We start from the raw sequence: 10,483 nt of genomic DNA, 5'->3' as shown, positions 1-10,483 counted from the left end.
GTGAATTTGGTTCAACTATAATATATTTATAATCAAGCTGACCGAAACAGCTTATTTAGTGAATTTGGCTCAACTATAATAGATTTATAATTAAGCTCACCGAAACAGCTTATTTGGTGAATTTTTAGTGTTTTGTGTTAAATACCCCTGATGTATTTTTAAGCCCTATATTTATTAAATGACCTTTTCTGTCACACAGTTAGTATGAGTTAATTGTTATTAAACTGTGAGTTCACAGTTAATTAATTCAAATCAAATATAATGAAGTTATACATATTTTTGTAATTCTGAAATAATTACACGAAAACTGGACGACAATTAATGGAGCAAAAACATAATGTATAATTTAACATGATACTGAGATGAACACACAGTTTGTGGCTAGACTAGGTGCAGGCTACATGGAAATTGACTGTTATCAAAAATCTGTTTGTGTAGACTGTTTGTCACATGGCTCTTCTGATAAATAGTTGATCCTCCTATGCAAGTTAATTCTTCTGAAGCTTTAAATAACATTCTTTTATTTATATATTCACATTAATACTTTAAGTTAAAAGTTGAACTTCATAGAGCAGGGATATCCAAAGAAACCACATAAGTAAACACCGTCATAGAAAAAACAACACAATATGGCTCCATTCGTCACATCTCAGTTTAACAAAAGTGGTCCCAAAGAATGGAAATGTATTACATCAGAACCATGAGCAGAAGCCCAGAAGAGCTAAAGGTCATCAATTCCAAACAATTTCACCTCAGCTGGTGAAGGCACTTTTTAAGTTTGTCTACGGTGTTTTGGTAATGCTGTCTGTCTTCCTGGAGATGGTGCTTTAGTGAGAGAAGTTCCTGTAAAACAACAACAAAACAGACTAGTTCAAATCAAGTATTTGTGAGAAGTTCCTGTAAAACAACAACAAAACAGACTAGTTCAAATCAAGTATTTGTGAGAAGTTCCTGTAAAACAACAACAAAACAGACTAGTTCAAATCAAGTATTTGTGAAAAGTTTTTGTAAAACAAAAACAAAACAGACTAGTTCAAATCAAGCATTTGTGAAAAGTTTCTGTAAAACAACAACAAAACAGGACTAGTTCAAATCAAGTATTTGTGAGAAGTTCCTGTAAAACAACAACAAAACAGGACTAGTTCAAATCAAGTATTTGTGAAAAGTTTCTGTAAAACAACAACAAAACAGACAAGTTCAAATCAAGCATTCAAGTTTTCCTTAGCTACTGTACTGTATACAGACATGAAGAAATGATTAGAACTGTAAACAAACACTGTTCCTCCAAGTATTACATACACGACAACAACTATATATTTTACCCATAATTCTCCCTAATGTTTGTTTTGCGGGAATTTTACACAAAGCTATCAAAGGGCTATCTGCACTCGCCATCTCTAATTTTGAAGTGAAAAACTAGAGGGAAAGCAGCTGTTCAACACCACCCTCTGCCAACTCTTTTAACAATGAAAATTGGGATTCAACGTCCCATTCAAACACCCCCCATGGCTGAATAGGTGAGCATGTTTGGTGACAGGATTTGAATCCACGATCTGCAAATTGCGAGTCAAGTTTCCTATTTAGCAGGACACTTAATATATATACACACAAGGATAATACGGTGTAAACATATATCTGAACATGTGTAACAAGTCACAGTTTACGACGACTACTTCATGATTCGGAACAGTTGCACATGATAGAACATTGATGGTTTTTTATCTTTAAATTCGTATTCCTTTTGAAACAAGTTATGGGAAGCAGCTAGTAACAGTAGAACATTTGGGCAAGTCACAACACGTGAATACATTCGGCTGAATAAGAAACTGTTTTAAAATGCTCACTTTTAATTGCTGATGCATTCTCTCCACTTGAGAGTTGAACTCCTGGTTTCTAAGGCTTAGCTCTTGACATCTTTCAGTCAGAAACTCTTTTTCTGACTTTTGTTCTGTTTCAAAGAAATATAAAAGAATCTCAACGAACTATAAAAGCACATGTTTAAACCATAAGCAAAAATCACTTATTTACTCCACTGAAAAACACACTGTAAAAGAAAAGATACAAGAAAGGACATAGCATCAATAGTACATCTTCACTACCTACTTTTTGTGTTTGTTCCCAAGACCCTCCCACTGCTTGAATATTACATTATCATATTTATGTGATCCCAGTTGACCTGTTGCAATTCTGTAAGTTTTGTTTTCTGATACATGTGTACCTTTCTTGGAGTTGAAGTAGTCTATACAATTCCAGCCAATGTGGAAGCATCTTATCACCCCTAAACCTTTACTTCCTAGGGCAATGACTCAGTAAGCAGTGGTGATTGATGTAAGTTTTCAAACTAATTTAATTTGTCACCAAAAAGTGAATATTTTATTATGTAGGATGTTTTCAAATTCCACTTTCAGGACAATACACAATTTTCCAAAATTTGTATCTTCTATGCCAGCATCAATCGGTAATTCTTATTATTGCTTATTCTTTCTTATTATGACGCGGTTAATTTTTTTACTACTCCACCAACTTATGGAGCCACTTTCACCTGATGATCAGGAGTATCACTAGGTTTTACTGTTCTCAGACACATCTGGTATTTTGAACCTGACTGGCACCTTATGTTACTATCTGATAATGAATAGATTGAAGACTCCAAGGTTCAGCCAAAAATAATTAATGATTGTTAACCAGAGTGAGGACAACAAGACTAACATTTAACCAAACTGTAAGATTAACCGTGATGGTTATAATCCCTCTCACAGCTCAAAGTGCAGAGCATGTTCAGTGGCATTTTATAGCTTGAATCTTGGACCTTACGATCCGCAGCCTGATACACTAATCATCAGATTATGCCTGCCCCTTTTTTGGACACACGAAAGTTTGCAATTTTTATTATTATGTAACAAGAAAAAAAATTACAACATAAATATTTTGTGTAATTATGTCAACAACAGATTAATTGTAGAAAATTAAACAAGACTTCCTCTGGAAGTATTTCTCTTGTAAAATAAATAGAGGAATCCACTGTGTGAAAATTGTAATTTTTTAAGATAATGTTCTCTTGGAAATGGAAGGTATTATTCTTTCTTCAGAGTTTACAAAACCAGAAAGTTCTCTGCACATCTGTTACGAATTAAAAGTTTGCAGCCAATCAGAATTGCTCAAATAATGCATCTGGCAACACTTAAAAAAAAAATCAAATTATATATATTCATAACCAGGTTAATGTTATTAACTTCAAAAATACAGACTTTCTAATCCAAATCTACAATTAAGTTATAACTATTTATTAGTATACCTTCTAACTATCATCAGATTTACCATCATAGTATTGACACATTATATCACAGTTGTCAGTGATTCCAGGAATAATAGTGTCACTTGGATGTTGTGAAGAGAAAGAAGATAGATAAACATGATGATTAGCATGGAAGACTGTTGATGATCGATAAACAGTTACTACAGAAAACCCATCTATTCAGCAAGCCATTACCAAAACAGAAGGATTGTATCAAATACAACCTAACCAGTAGAAAACTCACCAACATGGTTTTAATCTTGTAGGAGTGAAACAAAATTCCCACCTGCTAAATGATGTTCATAGGCTTCTAATATAGCTTCAACTCCAGGCCACGAGTCGTTTTTCTTACGTCTCATTTCGGTCCTTTCTAATCTCCCTGAATTTTCTACATTATCTGTAGCGGTACTTAAAGTAACAACTGGATTCTTCTTTAACCTTTTACTCTCCTCAGTGTAATGGAGCTGTTTTTGGTCTGCTAAAAGTAGTAGAAGGCAAGTGTTACCAGTGACCAGATTAAGGTTTAGTGGGGGACCTAGGCCCAGGTAATATTTGGGAATAATAATAATAAAAATATTAATGATTCACTTGTTTCAAAACAAGGTATTCTAAATATACATAGAAATATATGTATATATATACACACACACACATAAACTTTTTTTAATTTTTCCAAATAAAATTATAAGTAAAATAATTTGATTGAAATCATATATTTATGAATCCCATACAAGTTCAATTAATATCAGGCATGCTACAAGATAAATACGAGTAAATTAGATGAAATCTTAAGATATTCCAAGAGTAACAATTTATCTTACGGACATTCTAGGATTTCTGGTTACAGCATACTGGTTTTAGTACTCGAATAATATTAATGAATCAAAAACAGAAATTACTATATTGTAATTTTTTTAAATATAGTTACTGTATCATACCTAATAGTTTACTTGAATATTACATAGCAGAAATTCATCGACTGTAAAACTAACTGTATTTCAAACATCCCAAGATTACTATCCAAAAAATAAGCTTACGTGATTAATTCTGGTAACATTTTAATGAAGAATGTTATTTCAAGTAGTATTTTTCCAACACGTACATGTTATATTCATACTGACTTATTATTAAGAACATGAGAACCACATAAACTGAGTATTCTCACGTTTTATTAGCTACGTCTGTTGAATATATACCTTTAGTATCTACATCATAGCTGGAATTTATTAAATTCAATACATTAATTTATCTATTACCTTATTTCGTTGGATTTGTTTACTTGAGGTGTCACATAGACCTGCTTGGTGGGGGGGGAAGGGATAAAAGTGGGCAATCTGATACAACAAAGGCTATGCATTCTTCACGTAAAACTATTTTACAAATCCTTACTATTAATAAGGTTATGATAATTAGCTAAGGACCAGTGACATTTTTAGGATTTTTTACTGGGGGTGGGGGGGGTGGTGGTGGCAGAAGGAGGGTCGAGTGTTATTAAATACAAAAAAATATACTTTTTTTTTGCCTTTAAGAAGTGTTTATTTATTCTTTTTAATTATCAAAAAATCCAAAATGATATTGGCTCTCTTGCATAGTTTTGCAGTGGTCTGATGCTGTTTCAAACTACCATTAAACACAAACCCTAGGTCTCATCTGATTGCAGATAATTCTTTTGGTTCAAGATACATAGTACGACTACCCTGCCCATCCAAACAAATTATAACTTTTGCGTCAGTGTGAGTAAAAATGTAGGGAGAATTTAAAACACTAAATCAGGTAGGAGGAGGGGGCTGCTGGGGAAGCATGTTCCCCATGCCATCCAGGTGGACATGCCACCACAAAATGCTAACTCGTTTTAATTCTGAAACATACAGCTAACATAAATTTTCAAAACATAACAAATTCACATTAATTTTGAATCCTGATATTGTTGCATTTCAAAAATGCTTTAGTTTTTTATTGAGATATCATCATCAATGAATGGAATGTTAAAATAAAAGATGTGACACCTTAATTACATCTCTCATGATGCTATGACTATTAAGTATAAAAGTATGTATATATATACCCAACTGCAGCTTAGTAGCATGAAGTACAGACTTATGGAATTGTTGTACAAAGTTCATTTCCACGTGATTGCAACCCCTCAGGTTGTGTGTCACAAAGTCCATCTCTACAAGCTTGCTATCTTCAGGGTTGTGTGTCACAAAGTCCATTTCCACAAGCTTGCTATCTTCAGGGTTGTGTGTCACAAAGTCCATTTCCACAAGCTTGCTATCTTCAGGGTTGTGTGTCAATGACACTGAAGTGTTTAACCCCGACGTACTAGGTGATTCTGCAGGCCGATCTTTATGACTCAATGGGCAAAGTCGTGTGCGACATACTTTGAGGGTAGCTTCTATATAGCACAAACAAGAACACCTTCATAACACTTCTCTTTAATTCTAAAGATATACATATAATATCAAATACTGATATATACATGAATAAATAGCCTAACTTCAGACTAATGTTTTGGCGTGGAACTTTTCTTTATAAATTGCGTGCACTGATGACTAGTACCAACTTGTATATACAATTATTATCTTTTATTACTGGACGAAACACAAAATATGTCTTTCTCTTTTGTATCACCTTACCTAAGAGAAATAAACCTCATACACTGGAAGATTTCCTTTACAATATGCAAACCCTCTATTCTTTGATCCAACTTTAAACATTTGACAATTGGAAAAAAATTGACACTCATCTGTAAATTCAGTAAAAAAAAAATCAAAAGCTTCATAACTTATTTTAAAAATGTAGACAACTATTAGGTTTTAAATAATCTCTCTCTTTTTTTGTTCTTCTAGGTAATGTGCAGACTGAAATAGGTCTGGAAGTACAATCCGTTACTCCGGCTGAATAGTCCTAGTTTCCACCATCCAGTTAGTTAAAACTTGTAATGTCAGGCTGAATAGTCCTAGTTTCCACCATCCAGTTAGTTAAAACTTGTAATGTCAGGCTGAATAGTCCTAGTTTGCACCATCCAGTTAGTTAAACCTTGTAATGTCAGGCTGAATAGTCCTAGTTTCCACCACCCAGTTAGTTAAAACTTGTAATGTCAGGCTGAATAGTCCTAGTTTGCACCATCCAGTTAGTTAAACCTTGTTATGTCAAGCTGAATAGTCCTAGTTTGCACCATCCAGTTAGTTAAACCTTGTAATGTCAGGCTGAATAGTCCTAGTTTCCCCCATCCAGTTAGTTAAATCTTGTAACGTCAGGCTGAATAGTCCTAGTTTCCCCCATCCAGTTAGTTAAATCTTGTAATGTCAAAATTACTGGTTGTAAAGAATAACACGTTTCAAACTATGCTCTTCACAATGAATTTACCGAAAAGGATATCAATATATACCATTTTCCATTGCTGATAACTTTCAAATTGTAGCTATGTTTGTGGCAAAATCACTACATCTATCTGCCACCATCCCTAATTTTGAATTATTGACCAGATCATTAGGCAGCCAGTTAGCAGCATCCTACTTCCCATGCCATGGAACTGACTGTCACTCTTATAATACACCCACAGCTTAAAGTTCAGGGAATACTTTGTGGCACAGCACAGATTTGAACCTGGCTCACCAGCTTCAAAATCCAGAGATCTACCACACGGTCAACCCACACCTTCAAATTACAGAATAGAAATTTGAAAAACAAAACAAAAAACAACATCATGAAACCAGATAATGTATGAATGTATAACTTTTATTAAGACTGCTCTGAAACTCGGGTAAGTTTGTGAAAATCAAAACTAAATATTTCTCAAAATTACAACATAAAATATGTTTTTGTAGAAGCAGAGATGGACTGATAATATGAATCAATTCCTAAATAACTAAGAGAAAAACTGACAAGACAAGAGTGTAAAACAACTCCAACCAACTTGTAATATTTCTCATTAGTAGTTTTTTTACACTATTACCTTCCTCTGATGAGTTGTCCAGCGTGCCAGCTGAAGATCTGTTCTGGGAGAGGGTATTAACAGGAAGGTGAACATTACCAGGTTTTTTTATAGATGGAAAAGGTCCTTCAAGCTCAAAGGTTAGATTTGTTGTCTCATTTTTATCTCTATATCCTAGTTTTATTGATCCAACTAAACATATAAAAAAAAAAGAGGGATTAGACAGAAGCCATCTCAAATAATATGCTGAAGGAATTGAAGAAATACAAGAAATGTTTAAATGGAACCATTTGTTTTTAAATGCAGGAAATATGAGAATGTAATACGAGCTGTTTAGAATCGATTCAATATTTGCCATTAAATCATTAAGTTCTTGAGTTTCTTTTATGACAACTGCACTACATATAAAACTTCTTGTTTTAAAATATGTGAAAGGTATTTTTGTGAACTTCCTACCAATACTGATTCAACCTTTAAAATAATGTTCAACTGTTACACAAGTGTTGTTCAACCAGAGATTCCTAACTAGTGAACTGTTGAAACAACACATTGTGAATTTTTTGTTTACCTCTTCCTTCCTCCTTCTGAGAACTAACTGTTGATACGCATCTTTTCTTTTCCCCTCGTTCCCAGTACTTTCGTTTCCTTTTTTCTCTCTCACTTTTAACCATCCTCCAGGTCTTCTCCACTTCTAAGGAGAACAAAATATCCGTACCTTACAGTCAGCTCATACATCGGGCAACAACACATATTCCTGATGTTTCAAAAACACTTGCGATATCATACAATGCATATAATTCTGTGTCATTATTCTTATGCAGTGTTTTTATTAAAAGGACGTCATTATGAGATGCAACAGGTTGGTTGCGTGTGACTTTATGGACAAAATATTTAGAGACATGAATTGAAACTGATGAGCTAGTATCAGAACACAAGTAAATTAATTCTAGTATGGTGCATATATTCATCTCTATGTTGGAAAGTCCATTGTGTAGCTTTAGGCTTAACAACAAACAAACCACAACAAATACTTTTTTTAAAGATACCATCCAGTGCCAAATTATGACATTGTGAGGCCCCAAGCTATGTAAAATTTAAGAGGCCCCATACGATGAAAAAAACTGAAATGGAGTCAGTTTTTTTCTTTTTTAGAGGCAGCTAAGTGGCCCCCATATATTATGAGGCTGTAAGCTGTAGCTTAGTTAGCTTATGCCTTAATCTGACACTGATGTTATGCTGTTTCTATCAAAGAAATTAGATAACTTTTTATTACCAACACAAGCTAAGATCTCATATGCATGTTATATTACTTCATTAAAACGTAGTTTTTTTTTTACTATTAATTTTGTTGTTGTTGTTTTTTTGTGAGGTCTAAGTCACTAGATCAAGTTTAAATGTATCACATGAATTAATTTAGAGATATAAACTTCAGTTATCAGGCTTGATAGTTACTGGGAGAGCTAATGACATGAAACCTAGTATATATATGTTAATACTTATAATTTTAGAGTTAATGGCTAACATTTTAAATCTCTTAAGATATGACTGGCATGGCCTGGTGGTTAGGGTGCTTGACTCGTAATCTGCAGGTTGTGGGTTCAAATTTCCATCACCTAATATGCCATGGGTCATTATAATGTGATGGTCAATCCCACTATTCATTGGTAAAAGAGTAGCCCAAGAATTGGCAGTGGGTGGTGTTGACTAGCTGCCTTACCTGTAATCTATCACTGCTAAATTAGGGATGGCTAATGCATATAACCCTTGAGTAGCTTTGCGTGAATTTTTTCTGTATAGTTTATTTTTAAGTACCAGAAATGTAAAACAACATTTGTCAGTTGGTGCTCAGTTGGACGTGGAAGAATCTGTTTATTTACAGGTATTTGGTGTTGAACAAATTAATAAAAATGTGTGAAAAACTGTTTTCTGTACATGAACACTTTCTGTCGCACGTAATATTTTTAAAAGCAACTATATAGCTATTTTCTTGAAGACATTTTATTTTATAAAGCTGAAGAAAGTTATTCTTGAACAATTATCACCATCTACTTTCTGCGAAGTTGTTGGCAGAAGTCTGAAGAAAGTTAAAAATTCTGCTTTCTGAGGATAAGTCTCTTCTTTACGCAAGTCATCTGGTTTGACACTTGTCCCAACTTCATTAAGACCAGAAGTAGGGACTTGAGATTCCAGCAATAATGGGGTGACAATCTTCTGGTGAAAAATCTTACTACGTTTCAGTAATTTTTCTAGGTCTCTCTCTGAAAGAGAAGAGTGGGACGAACTAAATGAAAAAAAAACATACTCTCTACTATATTTTAGATTAGAATAATAAACATTAAGCCACAGAAAACAATGTACTGAAGATCAATCAATTGTACTTTACAACTGGTTCTATCCCTGTTACGTTTACCTTTAACGTGGGTCTAATTAACTAAGTACATAAATAGTTTGTCTGGTTCTTTAAGTAGAGGTAAACCTTTTCTGATGCCAGTTTTAACACGATTACATAAAGGTGTTTGATATAAATGTATCATCTTTGAGGAAGGCTCGTGCCGTACGTTTTTCTTCATCTTCATGTCTTTTTGCCTTAATTTTCACTATTTGATGCATGTCATTTTTGTATCAGTTTCATGTTTGATTGTGGTTATGATATTTGATGAATCTAACAGACTAGAGATTTTTTTTCTCCATTACCATGAAGATTTTAGGACATTCCTTTTTTTTATATACTAGTTTTGTGTTTGTGGTGAATTTGAATTCTGATAAACCAACACACAATTACTTCATATCACGATACTGTGCAAATACTCTTTGTCAGCTACACTACAATAACTTTTACAATAAAGTAGCATCTATTGTTTGAATTTGTTTCACCTTGAACCATAAATTCAGAAGTTAGGTCTATTATTGACAACTGAGATGATGCTAGGCAAAGATGTGATGGGTATATTTTGGCAGTTGCTATTTTAGAACTAAAAACTATTTATCTTAAGCACTATCCAGCTGTCCGTCAACAGTTTGAAATTCTAGTTTAATAGTGTCAAATGCTGAAAGAGGACAAAACAAAACCAACAGGTCTAATATTCACCATAAAAATGATAATACACTGCACTTGTTTTCTCTACAATCCTCATTATTAGTCTACTAAAAATTTCAAATTATACCACATTAACAGTGGCAAAATATTGAATAAATAGAGTTGTTTAAACATTTGTTTAACAACAAGTAAAAGCTTGGAATGGTCTATTCTT

The 10,483-nt window shown here is 33.5% G+C and overlaps 1 protein-coding gene across 7 annotated transcripts in view; it reads right to left on the bottom strand.

Annotated features, from left to right (window-relative positions):
• Positions 1 to 250: 250 nt before the first annotated feature.
• LOC111087575 (genetic suppressor element 1-like) overlaps positions 251 to 10,483 on the bottom strand; it is a 51,314-nt gene continuing 41,081 nt past the window's right edge. For 4 of the 7 annotated variants that reach the window (XM_022394686.1, XM_022394679.1, XM_022394683.1 and 1 more), the window contains exons 11-17: positions 9,275 to 9,490; positions 7,801 to 7,923; positions 7,254 to 7,424; positions 5,361 to 5,690; positions 3,582 to 3,773; positions 1,845 to 1,948; positions 251 to 843 (exon numbers count right to left, since the gene is read on the bottom strand). In XM_022394686.1, the coding sequence (XP_022250394.1) occupies positions 748 to 843; positions 1,845 to 1,948; positions 3,582 to 3,773; positions 5,361 to 5,690; positions 7,254 to 7,424; positions 7,801 to 7,923; positions 9,275 to 9,490 (1,232 nt within the window). In that variant the 3' untranslated portion in view covers positions 251 to 747. The remainder of the gene's footprint in view (positions 844 to 1,844; positions 1,949 to 3,581; positions 3,774 to 5,360; positions 5,691 to 7,253; positions 7,425 to 7,800; positions 7,924 to 9,274; positions 9,491 to 10,483) is intronic. The other 3 variants (XM_022394682.1, XM_022394681.1, XM_022394680.1) reach the window with 3 other exon arrangements.

The sequence above is a fragment of the Limulus polyphemus genome, unplaced genomic scaffold, assembly GCF_000517525.1.
Source record: "Limulus polyphemus unplaced genomic scaffold, Limulus_polyphemus-2.1.2 Scaffold2329, whole genome shotgun sequence".
Lineage (NCBI taxonomy): Eukaryota > Metazoa > Arthropoda > Merostomata > Xiphosura > Limulidae > Limulus > Limulus polyphemus.
The sequence above is the reverse complement of the archived record's forward strand: the minus strand, read 5'-3'. Positions and strand labels throughout refer to the sequence as shown.